Consider the following 24032-nt stretch of genomic DNA (forward strand, 5'->3'; position numbering starts at 1 on the left):
TCTAATCAAACAAGAATGAAGAAGGAAAATCTTTCTCTCTTGCCCGGTCGTGGGCAAGGCCCCTAGCCAGTCTGCTCTCGCCCTCACAGCCCTAGTCGCCACCATAACATCCACAGGTACTCTAGCACGCCAGCTGCCGATGTTTCCCCATCTCACCCCTCTCAGTCCTAGCTGCCACATAACATCTTCATAGTTTATATGGCCCTAGTATGGAATCCAAATGGGCCTAAGAACTGTTTGGGCCTGAAACAAGGACTGAAGGACAGTCAAATTAGCCTTTTTTCTTCTTCTTTTCCTCCTGCTAATTTCCGGCAATCTGAATCACTAAAAACTGAATTCATCCACATGTTTCACAGTTTGAGACAGTGATGGTCCTTGGTCCCCTGCAGCTATGGGCATGTCTGACTGGACGACTGTCTCTGGGTTGTCAAGTAGCATGTTTCCAGTTCTCATGCGCAACACTCTGTTGCACCTCTGTGATGTATGTTTTGTAAGTCCCCTAATTTTTGGACACCTGCTTGACTTTTGTTTCGCTCCAATAAGATTCACTTTCATTTGGTTGCCGTTAAATATCACAGTTTACTGGGCATTTAATCCACTGAAAGTAAACTTCTCTGGCAATTGGCTTGTCTTTAATAATTCACGTTCACAAAACACTGCTTATGGTTTCCCCCTAACAACTAGCAAGTCCAATTTTCCAATACCTAACTTGTGTTTTCCTGTGTTTAGGTCTAATGATGATGCCCAATCCAATGTTGATCAAGATTGATGGTTGCTGATAACTGTTTAACTATCTATGAACAATTGAATCTTTGATGATGACTTTGCATCCACTATATACTTTGACCTGTTACTCTGCCCTGCCCTCTTTCGGAGTTTTGGTTGATTTTCTTGTCAGAAAGGGTCTTATTTGTTGTTCCTATCAAATATCTTCAGCTGAGAGCTTTGTCTCTACAGTTTTGTTTACATGAAAGGCTGCTTTCTACTACACAATCCGCATCACTACATGTAATTTGTTGCCTAGACGCTAGGCCTTAGGATTTTAAATATTCTTTAGATTAAGTTGGCCCTTCTCAATCATGGAAATTGCAGATCCATTGTCCAATCGGATGATACTTTTAGTCCTATACGTATTGCAAACAATTAGTGGTCCTATGCTAATTCCTTACAGCATGAATAATTTAGTGTCATGCCCCCCTTTAGAACTTTGGTTCATACTTGATTGGCACATAAAGCTACTGAAACATGTTTTTTTTTCTTTAAAAAGATATCATCCTGCAAACATTCCTTCTTGTTTACCATGCTTTGTTGCTTTCTATATGAAGTTAGATATCGGTGCCTTGAGAGTGTGAAATGCCTCTCTTGAATTTGATTGTGCAAGGATCATTTTACGTAAAATGCTTTTTCTTGATAAATTGGTGTGAAGATCGTACATCTTTAACTGTCCTCAGTTTGTTACAAGCCAAGGAAACATCTACTCTAGTTTGTCTTGACTCTGTAGAAATATGAGTGCTTCCTATCAACTTTTATGGCCCTTGCCACAATCAGTTGGCAGTCATCCACTATATTTATTTTCCCTATCTGAAAAAACGCATAAACAATTGGTGGACCTGTGATGATAAATTCCTATAAACTTTTGCCGACCTGCAGATAGTGCTATCTGCTAATCTTTAATTGGATTTACATACTGCACTAAGCTTTGCCAAATGGATCAACATCTTAGTTGGGCTCTTGCATTGGAGCTCGAGTATTTTGAAGATTGCCTGGAACACATAGCAGGTAATGTGGCACGTCTCATACCTTTCAATGCCACATCAAGCCTATTTATTTTGCTCTGGTGTAGATAGTCTGCAATTAATAGTGGGTTGTGGAATGGTCTCATAAATATGCCTTTGGCATGTGACGAATAGAGAAGGATTATGAGGATGATTAAGCTATATGACTTCTTTGTTGCATAAATACTACACATCAATGGTTTACCTATATATGCTTCTTAAACGGAAGCATCCTGCTTTGGGCAAGTAACACAAGTCGAATACATGTAGTGAGCAGGTTTATTGCAGTAGTTTAACTGTTTAAGTTGCCTAACCAACCAGTGCTGAAAGCTCTCACACAAGGTGAGGGCGAGTGGTGGGGTTGGGGTGAGAGCGCCGAGGTGCTTTGCCTGGGAAAGTAACGTAACCTAGTAGTTAAATAGTTTCCAATACAGACATTACTTCACAACAGATGCTGGATTCTGATAATACCAACCTTCATCTTGTTTGTATACCCCTTTCTCTATTGTGGTCCCTTGTTTTGTGTTCTATTATAGGATCCTAAACGTGTGGATTTCGCTATAATATGATTCCAAACATCTGCTTCGCTATAACGACTCTCGAAACATTAACACTTTGCTATTATAACATCATGGCCTTTAAATAGACAAATTGGACTCAAATCTCTTCAAATTCAAATATTTTTTATTTAATTATGGTTGAATCTTGCTAGCAGCAGCAAGCAGCCGGCCGGCCAGGCAGCAGCCCCGACCAGCCAGCAGCCATGCAGCACCAGCAGCAGCAGCCGCCCTAAGGACAGTTCTGTGATTAAATAAAAATATTTGAATTTGAAGAGATTTGAGTGCAATTTGTTTTTTTTTTTGACAAGCAACGGAGGAGGAGGCGTTCCTCACCTGATTTTATTGGCCCAAAACGGCCCGTGAGATATTATAAGTTTCAGATTACAGATCACCTAGCTGGTGATGAGGTTGTGGGTTTCGCAGCAATTTGTTTATTTGAAGACCATGATGTTATAATAGCAAAGTGTCAATATTTCGAGAGTCGTTATAGCGAAGCATATGTTTGGAATCCTATTATAGCGAAACCCACATGTTTGGGATCCTATAATAGCAAATTTCTCGTCTTTTTCTCGGCCGAGTCCTGGAATAACGATTTGTACATAAAAACCTCTATTTTCTACCTTATTGAAGGAGTACTTATTTACTCCCATAATAGCTACTCTGTAACTAGCAGCCCTAGAAGACTAGTACAACAATAACAAATCCTTTTTAGTGCCAAGCAAGTTGGGGTAGGCTAAGTAACAGCTTTATAGGTTACTCTCATATCTATCTCTCTAGATATGACCGGACGAAATGTATATAGACGAAGTATATGATCATACTAGACCATCTAAAGTGATATGTATGTTAAGTATACATGCATACATAAAGTATGTGTGGTTATACTTATTGTATATAACATAGTAGTGGCATATATGTAATGTTCTGAAACTTACAAAATTTTCTGAAACCCTAAACCAAGAATAATTTTCTGAAACTTACAAAATTTTGATGAGGTTGTTATATGTAATGTTCTCATGACAAAAATTGGTTGTGATAGGACTAGTAAGTCCTTTTTGAAGGCAATGGATGTGTGGTGTTCTTACACATACGACAGAAGGATCTGGCTGGTTTGAGCCGCTGAGGTGGTCCTTGCCTCCTTGGTGCTAGTCTGGTTAGTACTTAGTAGTTGGGATGTGACTTTGTTCGTTCGAGCTTATCTGCTAAATTTGTTAGGTATTCTAAGTTTATCCGCTTGAGCTTATCTGCTGAATAATCAATAGTGTTTTTCGCTCAAACAAATCAGCGAACAATACTTTCAGTCATGACTTATCAGCCAAACGAACATGACTACAAGCGAACAGGCTCAACTCTGTTCCATGACTATGCTGTAAAAATGCAATTTCATCTTTCACTAAGAAAATAAGATACAGACGAGTCAAAGCTTGTCCAAAAGTTGTGTTTGTGACACATTCTTCTGAATCAATAGTGCAACAAGCTGCAAGGTGTTCTCTTGTATTGTATGCCATGCCCTACACTAGTACAGTGTTTTTTCCCTGTTGCTTCTGTTTCTCTTTTGGTGGCAAATTTCAGTAACAGTTCTTTTCTTTCCTTGACTTAACTTTGTTAATTAAAAGTTCTGTCACGTGCTTTTGTAATGTTCCATCTTTATAGGTCACCTTTAATTATAGGTAGAGGCGTAAAGCCGCCTGCTGAGTACCTACAACACTATTGGATGATTATTATTCTAGTATTCGTGATGGAGATATTGTGAGTTTGACTTTTTGTATTCAGCATTCTCAGCAGAAATAGTTGATTCTTGAGTAAGTAAGCAGGTCACTGTAATTTCTTGAGCAGCTGTGCACATTTTTCCGCTGGCAGACAAAGGGGCAGTTTTTTTTGGACATATAACTTCCAGAAACTGGAATGCTATTGCCAATTCATTGTGATGATATTCTAGTGAGGGATGGGGCCAATGCCAGATCACTGGATCTCTCATGAACATGTTGTGACACAGAGATATATGATATATACGTGTAAGACATGTCTTTGCACATAAAGATACTCATGCAGCCAATAGGTAAAAACATGTGCTTGATTGACAAAATAAGAAAACAATAGAATATATATATATATGATTCTTTATACAATACACTAAGTTAAAGTAGTTTTGAAGTATTTGTTACATCGAGCTACTTATAGCTACTAAAATCCATTTTGGTCAAAGTTATTTTGAAGTTTACGCCTGTTTTCATCAGACTGCAAACTCGCACAATTAAGCCTGTAGTAGTTCTACAAATATGGACTAGAAACTATTTTTGAGTTAACTGAAATCCTTATTTATGCATAACATTGTTCAGGTCGTCAGATCTTTCTTTTCTTTTTGGTTACATCATCTGCCTATTAAATAGGAATTAAATAACTGATGATGACACTGTCTATTGAACATGTCACTTTCAGATGCATTGTATTCTTACGAGTACTCCTGAGGGCTGAGGGTATCATCTATTTAGGGCAAACTGGTGCCAATAAAGGTTCAGCTTTGAGTCTATTGCACTGCCTTTGTGCAAAATTAATAAAAGAGATGGCAACTCATGTCTGCCAAAGTGCCGATTGACGACTTGGTACGGAATGTGCATCGATCTGAAAATATGACCAATGCATGCAGTCTTCAGATAACAAGGACCATCCTCCTTCGGTCTCCATGAAGAGAGCAGTTGAAGCCTAGCTCTGTACAGAAAGACTCGTTTTTCTGCTGGTATTGATGAGCTGTGAGGTACAAGCTTTGCACAAGAGACTTCAGAATTGTTTAGAAATTATTAGAACCGTCCATCAGTGGTCAGACTCACTGAACTGCCTTGTCAGCATGCGATGCAAAATTCTGAGGAATAGTTGTTTTCAGATCGCTCCAGTTCGATAACTGAAGACTGATTTTGCCTGTTATCAGAACAGATATGTAAAACGCTATTCGACAGCGAAACTGACACCCAACCTATTGCTATTGCTATGCTGCAAGAAGTTTCCTGAAAGGCAGTGGAGCTTGTCTCTGTCGTCCACAGGTAACATAAATATAATTGACCTTACATATATATACTTAAATCCTACCTGCGGGTTGGTTATGCTGGCACATTCCATTGTAATTAAACATGAGCAAGAGCAATAATGCCATATGGTCCTGCCTTGCATTGGTCCCCCTCATGTGAACTCAAGGCTATACCGAGGATGAGATGTATGCCTCTGATCGATGCTTATTATGCTCTCTGTAGAATAGTAGTTACTAGCCAGATTCTTTGCATAGATGAGTTAAACATGCAGTGTGCCTTTCATGAACCACACAGCATATATGCAGATGAAGGTCGATCAAGTTCAACTGGCCAATGTTTGTTTCGTATATCCTTCGCAGTTTGAATTGCCGCAGAGTGTGCATGGATTATTGCTTTAATTTTTCTGGATTGACGCAGACCGCCCTCACTCGCATATTTTTGGCCTCACATAGAAGGTAGGCATCCTCCTTTCAATTGGTTGAAGATTTAATGATATGAGTTACTTAGACTATGACTGGACTTAAACATTTTAGACTATGACCGATTGACATATATGAATGCCAATTTTGTGTTCTTTTCCTTTTTGTTTCTCCTTGCACAGAATTTTGTTCCACCTCAAATTTTGCATGAACATAGATACCTGCATCATCTATCCATCCATGTTTTTTTCTGAACTGTTCATGCACATTTTGATGTGAAGTTTTGTATTGGTAGCACAGGAGAACCTAAGACACTGGGGGCACTGACTGGATATGTATGTTCTCGTGGTTGATACAGGACAAAGTTTGAACAGTACTCTACATGCTGCTATGATCTCTGGTCCAGCTCTACCTGATCTGAGGCATGCATATATCTAAACCAATGAAGCTTCAGTACGTTCTGTACTCAGGTGTGCAACATCAGGATTCCAGCGACAGACTAGGCGTTGTACAGGCAGAACAATCAAAGCTGGAGCCGTCGTCGTCTTGTTACACTTTGCTCTGAGGTTTTTGCCCTCATCTAAAGATCTAATATACCATTTGAATTGTTCACTTTTTAAATAAAAAAAAAAGAAATACAGTCGAATGACTTGTGAAGTTCACGCGCTGTCTTTTGTCGTATTTCTGTCTATTTCATGTTGTCTCAGTACTCTGGTTATTGTCGTTTTTCTGTCAGTAGTATGAAGTAGCTTGTGCTTGTCTCTGTTTTTGTCTGGTTGCCTGCTATACGTGCATTGTTTTTTTTTTTTTTTTGAGGGAATCAGGAGGGGTTTCCCTCTACTGTAATTTTATTAATTGAAACAAAAAGACTCAGTGTCTAGAAGGTTTACATCATGATACATAGAAAGAAATGAAGAAAATTAACAAGATTACACAAAGTTGTCTAGCCATAATTGTAACTGTGCACTAAAAGATTTCTTAGCCCTGAGCTTAGCCCAGACTAACTCCTGTACGTGCATTGTAGGTCGCTTAAAACTCTTTTTCCTTTATACGGAAAAATACGTGCACAGGAAAACAGATGTAGAGGTTTCTGTTTTCTGCAAATGACATAAAAGGGACGTGTGTACGAGAGAAGGACACGTCGTATAATGTCTCAATCATGTCACGGAATAGTATCGTTTCCTGTATACTGATGTCAGGGCTCTTAGTTTTTTTAGACTCAGTTACACGCACACTTACCCCTATGAACGCACGTACGTATATCCTACTTTTATGAGCACCTCCGAAAAATTGAGTTAGACCGGCAAATCTCGAGATTGACGAAGTCACCACATGTGTCTCGCTGTCGACGGGCACGTCGCCTTCCACTAAAAAGATAGCGCCGTTAAATCCTAGAACAAAATTCATAAAAATACGAGCGTATCAAGTCGAAAACTTAAATATGGATGGACAGATTCCACCACAAGAAACCCAATCAGCTGAACTATGCTCCGTTCACGTCGGCGCTCTTAGTTGTACCGTGTAACCTTAGGATTTATTTAGTTTGGCATCTGACTACAGCAATCGCATTTCCACTTATGTTGATGGCTTGTTCAAATATGCGTTATTTTCATTTGAAAGCTGTGCTGCATAAATGCTCTAACACTTGTTCAATTTTCCATGGAAGCATTAAAGCACTCAAAATGAAAAGAAAAGAAAAGAAAAGGAAAGATTTGTGTTAAATGGATGGGATGGGGATAGGAGGCACATATATAAGAAAATGAGTTTTCTTTCTGCACTGAATGTGATCATGGACCATCTGCTTGCCGATAGAGACTTGCAATTACATCAGGGACCACTGCACCTCTCTGCAGCTTATTCTATCTAGCAAACATTAAGTCTACACTCTACACTCATTCATTCATTTTTTTTCTTTGAGTACTGCTGTTCTGCATTTCATATTTCAGGAATGTACAAAGGCCTTGTTTAGTTCACCCCGAAATCCAAAAGTTTTTAAGATTCCCCATCACATCGAATCTTGCGGCACATGCATGAAGCATTAAATATAGACGAAAACAAAAACTAATTACACAGTTTGCCTGTAAATCACGAGACGAATCTTTTGATCCTAGTTAGTTCATGATTGGACAATATTTGTCAAGTAAAAACGAAAGTGCTATAGTAGCAAAATCCGAAATTTTTTCGGAACTAAACAAGGTAAAAGAAGTACAGCAAGAAGTCATGGCAGAGTCCACACCATTGCTGGCTTGCTTGCTACTAACACATACACAGGTAGAAACTTTTTCTTTACTGCTCCTGACAAACTTAAGTGGTCACACATTTGTTCCTTTTTTAAAAAGGGAAAAATTCTAGTAAGTAGTTCAATATATATGGATATGGACAAATAGATACCAAAAGTTCAACGTACAGAGTAGTATATATAATGTATATTTATATTGACAAAAAACAATATGAAATACAATAACTGTAGTTGCATCATGTTGACATGCTTACTGCATGTCATTCGGTCACTCTTATTCCTAGCCTGTTGCTATCTCTTTATTCTCTTCTGACTTTTGATTGACAGTGTTAAAACTACCACAAGTAACGTTTGCATGTATACCTAATAGGTGGATAATAAGTAAGATGGTGGGCTTCACACGGGTGTTGACTTTGACTAGTACTATGTGTATGTGTATATATCTTGTCTTGTCTCATGCATGCTTGCATGCATCCATATATGGTATAATATATGTGACAACAAATATATGTAACTTTGTTCTAAAAAAAGTAACTTGCATGCAGCAACAAATTATAACCTAACTAATAACTGATGTGTATATTGGGGGGGGGCTGTCATATAGTATATTATTGATCTCTCTTCTCTTCTTTGCTTTTGATCTAAAACATCATCGGAACTGATGAGCAGCAGTCTTCGGACAGATCCATGAGGTCGCCGACCTGCTCGGCGGCCTCTTCGAACAGCCACTTCTCGATCGGAGACAGCGGGGACGCCTGCCTGGGGTCGTCGTCGTAGCCGCCGTGATGCCCCATCAGCGCCGCCTGCTGCTGCACATGCGGCGGCGACGGCATCGTCATGTCGTTGAAGCAGGCTGCTGCAGGTGGCGTACCACTCCCGGTGCCGGCGGCGGACATGTGATGGAACGACGACGACGACGACAGCAGAGCATGGTGGTTGTTGACATGGGCGGCCGAGGAGGGCTTGATGTCGGCAGCTGCGGCGGCGTCGGGGGACGGGGAGCTCTGCTGCTGCTTCATGAAGCCGGTGAGCAGCTTGGATATGTTGTCCATGCTGGAGGCGTACGACGACGAGGAGCTGTCGCCACCACCGTCGGCGGCGAACGGCGAGCGCCGGGCGATGAGCTGGGCGACCTCGGCTGGGTTGCTGCAGCAGCCTGCTCCTCCTGATGGGCGCGCGTAGTAGCTGTCCCTGGAGACGAGGAGATTGGTGCCGCCGCCGAGCATGTCACGGTGGTGGTGGTGGACATGGCAGCCTCCGCCGCCGCCGCCGACGGTGGTGGTGGGCATGACGACGATGGACGAGGACGAGGAGGAGTCGGATGCGGGAGGCGGCGGCGGCGCGAAGATGGCGCCGATGGCCTGGTGCTTCTTGAGCTTCTTCTTGAGGTGGGTGTTCCAGTAGTTCTTGATGTCGTTGTCGGTTCTCTGCGGGAGGTAAGAAGCAATGGCGGCCCACCTGTTGCCGAGCAAGGACTGGAGGTGGACGATGATGCCTTCCTCGTGCGGGGTGAAGTTGCCGCGGCGGATGCCGGGGCGGAGGTAGTTGGTCCACCGGAGGCGGCAGCTCTTGCTGCAGCGCATGAGCCCCGTGTTGATGGGAACGGAGCGCCAGTTGCCCGGGCCGTGCTCCTGGATGTAGGACACCAGGATGATGTCCTCCTCCGGCGTCCATGGCCCCTTCTTGATCCCTTCCTTGTCGCAGCACGGTGGCCTGCCCATGGCGGCGCCGGCTGCTCCCTCTCTACCTCTACCTGTGGCTATGTTAATTGTAGCTAGCAGGTCTGCTCCCATGAAGAGCGTACGTGCAGTGTGTGGCCGGCTAGCTGGTTGGTTATATATATATATATATATATATATATATATATATATATATATATATATATATATATATATATAGGGAGAGGGGTGAATGTGAGTGAGCTCATTTTCACTTATTGCTATCATCTAACAACCTACTCCTAAGTTTGCAGCCAGCAACTACCTGAGATGAGCTAGCTCTGATGGTTTAGTTTTCACTCAAGCATGTCTTGACAGTTAGATAGCTAGCCGCTTATTAGAGCTAGCTGTGTGTGTGGTTTGTGCATGCATGCATGCTTTCCCTTTCTGTCAACGACATCACATGGACTGAAGATGGAAATTGACCCGGCCGGGCCCACTTTAAAGCAAGGGTTACCTGGTGGAACTGTTGGCTGCTACTGTGTGAAATTTAAAGCTACTAGCTAGGCTGGCTGCCTGGACTTTGCATATGCATGCTCTCACTCAACAGTCAAAGGCATTTTGTTCTGCTGATGAGAGTGGTACATATGAAGGGTCTTTTGCCCTATACTTTGGGTGACAGCTAGGTATATATGGGCCTGTTTAGATCACGCCGACTAAAGTTTTTCCGGATAAACGTGGACTAATTTTTTTAATGAGTTCTACCCATCAATTAGCCTCTATTAGTTTTTGTTATATTATAATTAGCTCATGTTTAATTAGGTCTTCTATTTGGCATCCAAAACATGGACTAAAGTTTAGTTTAGTCCATCCAAGCATGGTATATATGTTCCTGCTACAAAGGTCTTTGTTTGCAGATTTTAGTATTTCCTACTGAGCTTGTTCGCTTGTTTGAAAAGTCATAGTTGTTCGCTGATTTGTTGTGAGAGAAAAACACTACTGAATGGCTAGCAGATTTGGTAGATAAGCTTAAGCGAACATGCTTCGATAAACTATTTTACTTTATTAACTATTGATATTTAAAATAGTGTACAGAATGAAATACAAGGTTGTCATTATCAAATTCATTATGATAAATGTTTAACATATAAGTCATTCGAATAAAGATATATCACATTTTGTGTAGATATTACTAGTCAAGGTTGAAAACGAGTTTAACTAGAACAATCCTTAGATGGACTTATATTTTCAATAGGAAAAAGTACACACATACTCCTATTGTAGTTTATATGTATGCGTTTATTCATATGGGTGAGTGTCTTCGTTTGTGTTGTGATCCTAAAAATAATGAGGGTACCCATGAAAATTCCAAAGAGAAAAAATATTAAACTGTGGACCTCAGTTACAGCTTGCAACAAGACTAAAGATCATATAATTAATACTTACGATTTGGTTAGTCGACCTAATTAATAGGTAAATAGTATAGTGGACCTGCATGACTTTTATCAAGTGATGATACAGTAGGCCCACCCTCATAATCGAGCGGCAACTTGCAACTTATGCTCACATTGCATTGGAAGAGAACGCAAATGTGCCCTGTAGTCCAGCCACATCTCTACATAAATTAATACTGTGGATGAAACTGATCACTCCTGTTACCAATTATTAAATATTACCTCCCACGGCACATCAGGATCACAACTCGGTACCCACGTCATATTTTTCTTGTATATAGTATATGGATCACAACAGAATCGATCGGTATCTCATCGGTCAATCACTCTTAATGAGTATGCTTGCTAGCATGTACTACTTCAGTTTTATAAATATATTTTATTTAAAACCTATTTAATTAGATGGACTAATGCTCGTGGGCTAGCTTATGGCAAAAAATTAATTAGCTAGATACTAGTAATTATTGTTGTGAAATGACATATTCACCAACATACACCTTTTCGAGAGATGATCTCATCTGTTGATTCTAGAGATTAGGTTATGATTAGCAGTTACATATGTCACCTGCTAAGAGACATGTCCTTTGGCAACTAACTACTTCCTCCGTCCCAGAGAAGAAGATGTTATAAGATGCGTGCAGGTTAATAAACCTTTTCAATTGATTAGGTTTGTAGAAAACATTTATATTTCTAAATAAGTTTATTATATAAAAGTATATTCAACGATCTATTTAATGATACTAATTATATATTATAAAGTTTAATATTATTATATATAATTGTTGAAAGTAAAAAAATGATTTTTTTAAAGTGAAAACGTCTTTTATTTTGGGACAAAGGGAGTACGTGGTGAACGGTTGCCTACCTTTTCAATACACCTTTTCACATGCATAAATACCTTTATGAGGCAAATGAAACAACAATTTTTCTGGTCATTTGTCCATTTTACATTTTACCTTTTACTTTAACATGTTATGAACATTTTGCTCCAAAGAACAAGGCAAAGAAGAACAATACCCTACTAGTTCTATTCACTGTACTTCACCGCGTTGGTGGCGTTCGTCATGGCCCGTTTCCGCTACCATGGTCCCAATGGACAACATCGCAGCGCCTTTGATGTAATAACTTCTGCAAAACAAGCTTTTCACATGATATAAGTTATCAGTCAAAGATAACTAGATTTTGTTTCGCTAAAATTTAGCTTATGCTAATGCTTATGCTAAAATGATGTGAGAAAAATATTATTCGTTCGCTAAAAAATACTACTGAAGTAGTGCAGTAGAACAGACCTTAGCATATGTTTGATATTGAGATAAAAAAGGATGCGATAGACCCAACCTTTTTTTTTAAAAGGTCCGGTTACCCGGCCATATATTGATAAGAGGGGGTAAGAGTTTTACAGCATAGGCGCGAGAGGCGCAGCCCACAGCAGCAGACTGCTACCGGGGAAAAAATACAATTAGCTATATTCTCCCAAAGTTGTGGCCAACAAAGAGGGATCTAAGAGCTTTTCCACCAGTATTAGCCCATAAGAAGGCTTCTTCGCTGATTGGCCAAAGACCTGTTCCGCCGTGCAAGTCTTGTTGTTGAAGACAGCAGCATTTCGCCAATTCCAGATGCACCATAGCGTGAGGATGACCAGTGTGTGGCCCTTTTTGCTCCCGCGATCAATCATCACTAGGAACCAATCTTCGACGTCTCTTGTTTCGCCCCACTGAACCGGTTGTAGATTGTTGCAGTTACTCCAGGTAGCTACCCGGTCCCATACAGTCCGGGAGAAGGGGCAGTCGATGAATAGGTGTGTGATAGTCTCCAAGTTCCGAACGCATAAGCCACAGAAATAATTGTTTTCCAAGCCGCGCACCTGCAGTCTTGCCGCTGTCCATAGGCGATCCTGTAATAGTAGCCAGAGAAAAAATTTGCATTTTGGAGGTGCCCATGCCTTCCATATCAGCCTAGGAAAATTGGAGAGTATGCAGCCGCTGAATTGGATGTTATATGCAGATTTTGCAGTATACTTCCCGGAAGGGTCGAGCTTCCAACAAATTTGATCTTCCTCAGGGGTGTCCAGATTAAGTTCCAAGGATTGCAACACATTCCAGAGCCCAAAGAATTCAGCGAGAAGGTCATTGTTCAGACTGTAGGCGATGTCTTTGATCCATTTGCCATTCTGTATAGCATCATGCACTGTTCTGTTCTTCCTTCTGCTATGACCGTACAGCAGCGGGAAACGGAGCAGCAGAGGTCGACCATGTTTTTGAGGTTATGTTGAATCCACTTCTAGTTTGACTAGTAGGAAACGCGCGCCCCTGCGCGCGACCAATAAGGGTCTGATGAAATTTTCCCGAAAGTAATGTAGATGTGATAGGTGTGGATATACTTGTACACATTTCTCTACATATAAAATTATCATTATTCACAGAGATTAGTATACACGATAATTATAGTCAGGCAAGCAGTGGGCGCGAGACTGCATGAATGGAACAAAACAAAATAAAAATGTGAGGACAACAGAGACTGAAATTTTGCCACACTCGTTGTTGATTCGTGCCTGTTGCACGCCGCTTGCTGCTACATAGTGGCCATGGCCATTGCCCTGAGCAGTTCACTACTTCACTCCTTGTGCCACTAGCTAGTGCTCTGTCTCATATGAGCTTCAATTAGGTTTGGTCTGGTTACATCAATTTGAAAAAAACAGACTCAACCCAAATCTTAGAGGAATATACCCTAGCATGATGAACTCAACTCGAATCGTCTCTCAACCAAATACCTCTAAAAATGGATTTGCCCTCAACCAAATACCTCTAAACATGGATTCGACCTCAACCAATAAATACCTCTAAAAATGGATTGGATCCCACTCAACCCAATTGATCTCAAGAACAAATTAAAACATACTCCTGCCTTATATCTTGAGACAGAGGGCGTGTGTAGCTACTGTATTACTATAAAGCCCTTGGGCCTTGCCAACCGGACAGCGGTACTCGTGCAGAGGCGGTAGCCAATAGCCATGGTCATCCACAGTACTTTGTGCACTGCTGGTAGCCAATCCCCATGCCCTGCCCGGCAGTGTGCTCTTAGTTTGTGGGAGGCTGGGTCTCCACGTCGTCACACACGCGGAATGAGTTCCCTTGATTGGGCAGCCCGTCGCTAGCTCCTCTCCGAGCAGTATTTATTACAGTACTATATATATATATCATGCAGCTACCATCAACCCCATATTCCCTAAGGTCTTGTTTAGTTCCCTAAAAATTTTTGCAAAATTTTTCAAATTTCCCGTCACATCGAATCTTTAGACGTATGCATGAAGTATTAAATATAGATAAAAATAAAAACTAATTGCACAGTTTGATCGAAATTGACGAGACGAATCTTTTGAGCCTAGTTAGTCTATAATTGGACAATATTTATCAAATACAAACGAAAGTGCTACTATTCATATTTTGCAAAATTTTTTAGAAGTAAACAAGGCCCTATATATCCCACGTGCCCGTTTAATAGGGGTTTACTACTGTGATGAAAGGTCTTTTTCATGCGGCGTGATGCACGCCTCCTGATCCGGCCGTGTAGCTGTCTTCTTCTTCAGACATCTATTATTAGCTAAGTGTAAATGGGTCAAACCACGTACATGGGCTAAGTGTAGATGTTTACTGTAGCTATGTGTACATATGTTAGGCTTCATTTTGGCATGGCTTCACTTCATCACTGGAACCGTTTTTTTGGACTTGAGCTCCATAACTAGCTTTATCGGTGGAGTTAGAGTCGTTTTGATAAATCATTTGGCAAAACAGCTCCACATATAGAGTTTTTTAAAATATGCTCTCACACGATGCCATATAGAATGAGTTGAAGCCATGGGAAGCCATTACTTTTGACTCTTTCCCACCCTAAAGCTCTACGAAAGCACGTTTTTAGGGGTTTCAACGATGAAGTCGCCGATTTATTTTATCTTATTTGACAGAAAAAAACGGTTCCAAATAATTCCTGAAGCCGCTGTAGAAACTCCGTCAAACTGACCTTATATTCCCTCCTAATCCGAGCTTCCAGATCGAGTATATATAACCGTGTACTTCCAGGTCGTTAGCTCTTCCCACGACGTACGACTTGTCGTCACAGACACAGTGATTAGTCGTGATCAATCTTGGGTGTCAATGCGTGCTTAATTGTTTGTGCATCAATTCCGTGGACCAATGCGACGACAGAAAAGGACTCGCGGCTTAAATATTGCAAATTGCAATACGGCTATACGTAGTATATACTGCAACCTAATAAGTGTGTTCTATGTGAAGAATGAGCTTCCAAACTTTGACCATGAATTTTTATGATTTGCATGCACTACAAACCATACTCGTCGGTGCTCCCCCATCCCCAACCCCGTCCTCTCTATCACCGTCCATAAGAGCAAGGTCAATAATAGAACCAAGTGCTTGACTATAAGCCAAATAATTAGAGCTAAGTTGTCTCTAAAATATCTTCTCTTTTCCGTTCCTTCTCACAACACTTGCTATTTGGATCCACTACTACCTATGCATTCGTGCCCAGTTTAGTGCTTAGCCAAGCTATCATCTCTCTCCTCTCTTCTCGATCTCCTCCACATCAGCATTAGCTTGGTTATAAGCCCATTATTATACCTGCTCTAAGATCCACAGTCGACGGAGCTAGCCCATTGCATGATGAATGAGTCGTCCTAGGCCAAGGCGCCCACGACGAGAAGGAACCAGAGTAGTCGGTAACACTCTGAAGTAACCTACGGCTGATAATGTTGACCGATACTACCACTTCCACTCCAAATAGGAATGACAATGGATACCTGTTGCTCGAAACCTCTGATGGGGTTTTACCCCATTAAGATATGGACGTGGGGACTAATTTACGTACCTATGGTTACGTTAATGGAACGAAAAAAATCTAGACCCATTGAGTTCGTGGTACAGTTATGGTTATGCTATACCTAAACCCATAAAACTATAGGTATGTATATACCGATATGCAACTATAATTTTAGTGTTCTCTCCTAACCTAATGTATTCCAAAACATGGTCGGACTTGCACACTTAGTGCCATATAAGAAAGGGCAGCATATATATCATTTTTCTATTGTGTTTTGTTACATATTTGTTGTTATATTATTTTCTCATATGTTCAGAGTTTAATACATGTGGGTATCCGCTACCCCCATATATAGGCATGGTTAGAGCATCTCCAAAGGTTTTGCATTTGAGGTTTGCATTTGAGTAATTTGCCAAAAAGTTTCAAAAGAGGTATCCAACGGTTTTGCATTTGGAGTTTGCAATTTGGGCAACTTGGCAAATGAGGGAGCAAACTTGGCAAAAATGTCAAGCTGTGGACGGCTTTGCAAACCCGATCGTGCGAGCAAAGTCACGCGCGAGGAAAGCGCGCGCGCCTGGAGACCTTCTATTTTTATTCTTTGCCAAGTCCAAATGTCAATTCCTTTGGAGATGATCTATTTTTATCCTTTGCATTTTGTTACAGAAGTTTGCAAACAACAACAAATGCCAAGTTAATTTGCCAAAGCCTTTGTAGATCTCTTATGGGCATAAAATTGCACTCGTACATAGACATGAGTTTCTTCATGAGTGCAAAATTTTTTAATAGGTATATAGATATGGATGGAAGATACCCACTGAGCACAAACTTATTGCCATCACTAACTCCAAAAGGTAAGTCTTGTTTCTCTTCTCCATGTGTCAATGTTATCCTAAACGCTAAATGGAAATAGTCGGTCACCCTTTGTTTAGCACTTAAATGGTTTAGACCGTGTTTAAACGGATTAAAACGGTCTAAACGGCTTTACACAATATTACAAAAATATACATATTTTTAATGTAAAATCAATTATTCTAGCATTTATACATATTTATACAACTAAAAAATCAATTATTTTAGTATGTACATATATTTATGCATGTTAATTAGAAGAATCAAATACACATAAATATGCATGTAACAACTCAACTGTACATATTTGTAAATTGAATTATACAAATTATTGATGTAAAATTCAACTAGATTTACCTGGTGTTTGCCTAATTGTTTATCCCATTTAATATTGTTTATAACCGTTATGTTTAGACCTTTTTTTCATTTTTTGACCGTCTAAACAGTCAATCGTTTAATTTTCTGTTTACTTCCTAAACAAAATAGTTTACCGTCGTTTACCGTTTAGCAGCGTTTAATCGATCTTTTAGGCTATTTAGGCGAACACCGCCATTTATTGTGGTTGTATACTCAAATAAACTAAATTCTATATTATCTTGTCGGATGAAGGACAACACGAAATTTTGACACATATTTTGACAAGGGAAGTATATTTGTTTAACTATTCAAGCATGATAGGGAAACTCATTTACTTAACTGTCAAAATTTATGTTCATGTCATCTTCATGGGCCAGAAATATAATAGAACTAAGAGGATTCCCCACGCGTTGCCGCGGATACAAAGGAAGAATATAGATAGGTTATAATGTGTATTGCTTAGTTGGATAGTTTGTATGTTTATAGAAATAGGTGACTTGATAACGTGAACATTACAATTGCATGAGCTAGTGGATATTAATTGTGTGCGATAATAGATTGCTTAGTTAGATAGCTTGCATGTTAAGAGAAATAGATAGTAGGATTTTGCTTTATTAGAGAATAATATTCTGAACCTGACGGTCGAGAATTTCCAGTAGGTTAAACAAAAACTTTCATAATATATAACTAAGATATTTTATAAGATAATTTATTGTGAGTAAATAATCTTAACTGAAGTTAAAATCTTTTGAGCTAAGGCTATTATGTTATTGGCCAGTCTCAGTGGCCCGTTTCAATGCACTGTTTCCAAAATAAATCCGCTGACAGGGCATCAATGAAACGAATAATGAAACAACCTTCACAATGCATGAGTTTCACCTTAACGTTTCCTAGGCTAGGCAAAGTATTTAATTACTTCAAAATGATTGGATCACATGCAAGATGGTGAAATGATTTAGTTTTCAGTGGGGATTTCATCTCGTTTCACCGCGTGGGAAACAACGCCCGCGGGGTTTCACCATGGTGAAACTACTTTCTTCTCTCTTCTCTTCGTTTCATGCAAAAAGTGCAATTTTACTGACATGACGCTCGCATGACATTTTGGTGAAACCCCTATTGAGACTGGCCCTATTGTACAGAGAGTATATAGCATATGAGGCCACACTGCTACGTACTCCATAATGAGGCCACACTGCTACGTACTCCATAATTAGGGGCAGACTATTGAATGAGGAAAAAGGAGTCTCATACTCCGCATTTAAGCCTGTGTCGTCGACTGTCGACCCATACTCCATTAGTGATAGGTCCATATACAATCGAGACTTGACCCATCAGTCATGTCTAAAAGCAACTCGATTCTGATAAAAAAAATACCCTCTAATAGCTTCTTTAAGTGATTATCTAAACGTAGTTATCCTCTTCTCTGAACTTCTCATTAACCAAAGATAGATAGTGAAAATAGCGCTTCAGAAAAGTTGTTGGAGAATGAAAATATATATAAAGCAAATTTCATACAAATGATTCTTCAAATAATAATTTAGAGAGTTGATTTTAGATAGACTCTTAGAGATGCTCTAAGACCTTATTTGGATGCTCATATATCCAACTCAAGTCTTGTTTGGATGTCCATATGTATCATTAATCCATGTATATAGATTGGTATGAAATTTGAATTAAATTACACTCTCACTCACCCTACACACATGTATTGAGATGAGACTAGATACGGACATCTTCTAAGCATGTGTAGCTTCATCGTTTAAGTAGACATGACTCGGTGCCAAAAGCCCTAAACTCTCCTGGTTAGCAACACTACTATAGTTGTCCCTCGTTGAAGCGGTTATCAGCTGGACCGATCAATTTCGATCATGTTTATTTCTGACTTTTGCAGTGTTGATTTCCTTCGTTCCATTCTATAGCGATGCCAACATTAAAAGGTTTCATTGCTGTATAAAACTTTGTGTGCCTAAAGTTTTAGGCATATTGCATAGGAAGCGTAGTAAATAATATACTTTCATCTGGCAAAGAGTGTCATTACTGTTTTGTCCTAAGTGAAACGATATTAAGTTTGACCAAGTTTGTCAATTGACGTTATAAATGTTGATAATTTTCTCTATAAATTTAGTTGGACTTAAAAGATTTATAACAAAACAAAAAAAAATCACTTTTTGCGGAACAGAGGTAAGAGAACCAAGTGACATGTTCGATGATTAATTAATAGAGGTGTTGATGTGTTTGTTAAAGGTGAGGCATATATATTGGCTCATCAACTTAGGACAATTTTGGAGGGCTCCAGTTCTTTTAAAAAGGGCTTCGGCTCTAGCTCCTCTTGTAGAGTAGTTTCTCTCGTGGGTTAAAACCATATTTTTTTTCGAGAACACGACTTGGCGTGTATATATTTCATTAAGAAGAAGTAAGACTGCCGAAAAAACAGCTTACACAACATGATGGAAAAACCCAAAGCGCAGCCCACGAACCACAAAGAAAGTGGTTTAGAACAACAAACACGAAAGAAAGAAAACAAAGAGGGGAGAGGACCCTCCACAACAACCTGACCAACTGGACCTGCAAAGAAAAATACAACGCAAAAGACTTGGTGGCAAAGCATCCACCAAGAAGAGAAACACGGCGACAAAGCATTTACCAGGCCAACATGACAAAACATCCGCAAAGCAGGGGGTATCATGCACACGGCGGAACCCAAGCGACGACGGCAGCAAAGCATCCGCCACGGCCAACACAGCAAAGCATCCGCAGTCAGGGGGGCATCACGTGCACGGCGGAACCCAAACGACAACGGCGGCAAAGCATACGCGAGGACCAACACAGCAGAGCAACTGCAGGCAGGGGGCAACACGCACACGGCGGAGCCCAAGCGATGACTGCGGCAACACCAGACATCCGAACTAGGCAGTCCAAAGCGAGAAAAACTGAAGCACACGTAGGCACGACACAGGTAGCAACTCCAGCGAGAGCAGACGACGGATGGTGGCCAACAACGAAGCCTCCAAGGAGGATATGACATCAACAACGCCAACAACGCTGAGAAGGGCACAAGGACTTTCGTCCTAGAACCAACATCAACGACCCACGATGAACTGCTCCTTCAACTACGCCTCCAGGAAGGTGGATGACGCAGCTGCGCCATCGTCGCCGGCTCAAAGCTAAATCCGGGCAAGGTTTTCACACAAGAGCTTGTTCGATCCCGGCCGCTAGGCTTCAAAGGCCCTGGCCACTGTTCTCGGAGTCGCTGAACACCGAACGACAGTGCAACAGCCATGACCCAGTAGGCAGACCCACTGGCTGCCGCCCTCCACAAAGACGAGCCGGACGCAGGCAAGCGAGTGGAGTAGGCACAACGTGCAGCTCCCCCCGCTCTCACCACCGCCAGACCTGCTGTGGTGGTGGTCTAGTCGCCACCGCCGGGTTCGGCAGCCGGAGAAGCACCACCGGCGCCGCCACACCCGCTGTGGGGTAGGGGGAGGCCGGATCTTCGCCCCAGCAGCCGGCCAGTGAACCGAAGACAGAGCCCGCGGCAATGCCCGCCGACGCAGCAGATCCAGGGAGTGGGAGGCCGGATTCGGCCATGGGAGGCCCGGATCCGCCCCTCCAGCCGCTCCGCTCGCCCGAGAACCAAGGTCGAGGAGTTGAGGTGGAGGGGAGGAGGTGGAGGAGAGGAGGTGGGAGGAGGAGGGAGGAGACACGGACGGAGGGACGCCACGGGCCGCCGCCGCCGCCACACGTCGGAGGGCAGCGACGGCGGCCGGAGGACAGCCGGAGGGAGAGGCCTACGGCGGCGGCGCGGTTGTTCCTCGAGTCGCCGAAGGGGGCGCCCGGGGAGAGGCACTGCCCTTGTTCCCGCAGACCGGAGCGAGACCGGGTTAAAACCATATTGAAAACCATTTTGCAAAAGACGACTCTAGTGGTAGTTTAGTTACAACTTATGCCAAATTTACGAGGAAGGTTTAGGAGAAACCATGTTTCTATGCTCCGGCTCCTCAATAAAAAATGGCTAAGTTTCCTCTGAACTGCTTGCTGAAGCCGTTTTAGCACCCACCATAGTCATGGCTTTGTGACAGGAGCCGGAAAGAAGCTAGAGCTGACGGCCAAACGGCCTTAGAATTTGCCGATGAATGGTATGTACCTTGTGTTTTGTTTTGTTTATGTGAACCGATTATTATTTTTCGATGAGCTTTATTTGTATATATAATAGTATAATAAAGTTCCCGATTGATTGATGCACTAAAAGGGGATCGATACTAAAAGTCGTGATGTGGTCGGCTAGCCACAACACAAATTGGCATGTCCTTCTGAGTTAGCGGCGGTGAACTAGGGATGGATTAAGGAAGACAGCGACTGGGGGTCAATGGTCCCCTGCTACTGCTAGTGCTAGCTGCAGGCCGTCAACAACAACAACACAGGTCTCTGCTAATAAAAACCATTGGTCCATTCCTGATCTGATAGCTAATAAGGTCACTCCACAGTCCACACACTCCACACCGGCATCTGATATCTTTCTCTTTCCTCTCCTTATATTGCCTAGCTACTTGCTCATAATTAGCTCTCTCTACATATATGGACCATTCCACTTCACTCCACCAGCAGCATGCAGCAGCTTGATCCCTCACACATGTAGGATACTATAGATATTTGATCTTAGTATAGCATCAAGAGGGGTTAGCTAGGAACCATAACAGCCCCCTGGGCAGTAGGGGTGGCCAAAATATCCGATATCCAATCCTCGAACCCAAAGTACCACAAGCTAAAATACTCGATTATAGTTTCGGATGGTAACTGTAAAAGCCCGAGTTTAATTCCGGTAGTGTTCTCTGGTACCCAAATATCTCAAATATTTGCTCTTCTATTCCAAATATGAAGACATTAAGTGGTTCATTTGCAGTGTAAATATATCTACTATCTTGTATGGCTCAATATAGATCTAGTATGATAGCTTGATAATTGATTTCTTGTTAATTGATGTGAAGATATGAAGTGATTTGAAAGATTGTTGTTTATTGCATGAAAATGAGGCTGGAATTTTGTCAAAATTGATAGTTTGTTAATTTCAAGTATATCGAATAAAGCCCGAACACGAATTATCGTGTGCCTAAACTTTCATGTAGTACTTTTCTGGGTCCAAAATCGGATAGCAATTTCTAATACCTGAATTCCTGCGCTGAAACTTTCGGGTTAACCGAATGCCTGCCCCCTACCTGGCAATCATCTCCCCCTCTAGGGTACTCTCTAGCCCTCACCACATCGACGACATGGCGGTTTGTCCCACTGATCCCATCTAGCTGCAGACTGACACCTACATGCACAATTGGCTATATGGTACTATCGCAAACGACAATCTTGACCTCGCCATGGAATCGGATCAAGATTCCTTGGGTGGCCATTGAGATTGTTTTTTGAAATGCATCACGTGGTAGTGTTGCCAACGACAATCTTGACCTCGCCATGGAACCAGATCAAGATTCCTTAGGTGTCCATCAAGATTTTTCTTTTTTGAAATGCATCAAGTGTGTGATTACCATATTTGAAATTTCTTGACGAAACCTTTTAGAATATGTCATAAAGATATAGAGTCTATTCGCTTTAGCTTATCTACCGAATTTGTCAGCCATTTAGCAGTATTTTTTTCTCTCATAACAAAAAGAGTATTTAGATAGTGTTAAATTTCAAGAAACCAGAAAGTGACCAAGAAACTAATAAAGTGTAAAGTATATAAACATTTGTTTTTTTCCTTCCACATTGTCATGTGGTATGGTATTGAAGCAGGCCCGTCCCTGGTGCGACTGCAAAGGGCCTCCAATGGGCACGTGTACAAGCAACGCCCAAAAATGATTTTTGCATCTGTTGGGCATCCTGGTCTCCTCCCCGTCCTCATCGTGCGTCTCCGTTCTTAGTGGGCTAGCATGGGCCCCTTGTTGGGTTGAGGGCTGTGGATGAATTTTGCGGCCCAGAGTGGAAATCCAATGAAGGACAATTGGGTTTGCTTGATTCACATTCAAATTGGAACGGAGTTTCAAGCCTCCGAGTTTTGGATGTGATTTAGCGGAACATTTTAAAGAGCACATACAAATGCTTATCACCGGTTTCCATCCATATTTGTGAGACGAATATTTTAAGCCTAGTTAGCTTATGATTGGACAATATACTTGTCAAATACAAACGAAAGTGCTATTGTTCATATTTTATAAAATTTTTTGCAAGTAAACAAAGCCCTAGTCTGATCTAGTTTAGTTTTGCTTTTTTTTTTCTTTTCCTCTCTTCTGTTTTGTTCTTCTTCCTTCTTTTCTTTACGAAAATTTTCTTTTTCATCTCATCACATCGATTCTTTGAACATATACAAAGAACATTAAATATAGATAAAAAACTATTGTACAGTTGGTATATAATTTGCGAGACAAATCTTTTAAATCTAATTAGTCTATGATTAAAAAATATTACAGTAGCTAAATCTAAAATTTTTCGTAAACTAAATAAGACCCTAGTTCGCTTGGGTGACAAACAAGTAGTGTTTGCTGATTTGTTGACAAATTCAGTAGATAAACTAAAGCGAAATTGGATCCCCAACCCTTCAACCCCTGTAGCTAAGAGCAAGTATAATAATGAGTTTATAGCTAAGCTAATGTTGATGTGGAGGAGAGAAGAGAGATGATAGTTTGACTCTCATGTAAGTACCAAACTAAACACGAATGCATAGGTAGTGGTAGGCCCAAATAACAAATGTTGTAATAAAAAATAAAAAAAAATATTTTAAAGACAAGTATAAAACAACTTATTGGAACTAGTTCTAATCATTTGGGGAGTCCCCTCGGATCTCCGTACTGTACCTGGCGTTCCAGTAGTAGTAGCAGTTGCC

The 24032-nt window shown here is 41.1% G+C and overlaps 1 protein-coding gene across 1 annotated transcript; it reads right to left on the reverse strand.

Moving 5' to 3' along the window:
* LOC8069256 (transcription factor MYB30) lies at positions 8450-9819 on the reverse strand. Its single transcript, XM_021461183.1, has one exon. The coding sequence runs from the start codon at positions 9807-9809 to the stop codon at positions 8658-8660; it is 1152 nt and encodes a 383-aa protein (XP_021316858.1). The 5' UTR covers positions 9810-9819; the 3' UTR covers positions 8450-8657.

This window comes from Sorghum bicolor, chromosome 5, assembly GCF_000003195.3.
Source record: "Sorghum bicolor cultivar BTx623 chromosome 5, Sorghum_bicolor_NCBIv3, whole genome shotgun sequence".
In the NCBI taxonomy this organism is placed as follows: domain Eukaryota; kingdom Viridiplantae; phylum Streptophyta; class Magnoliopsida; order Poales; family Poaceae; genus Sorghum; species Sorghum bicolor.

Excerpts from the sequence above, each read along its gene's own strand:
- LOC8069256 (XM_021461183.1), bottom strand. The coding sequence starts at position 9,809 with ATGGGAGCAGACCTGCTAGCTACAATTAACATAGCCACAGGTAGAGGT.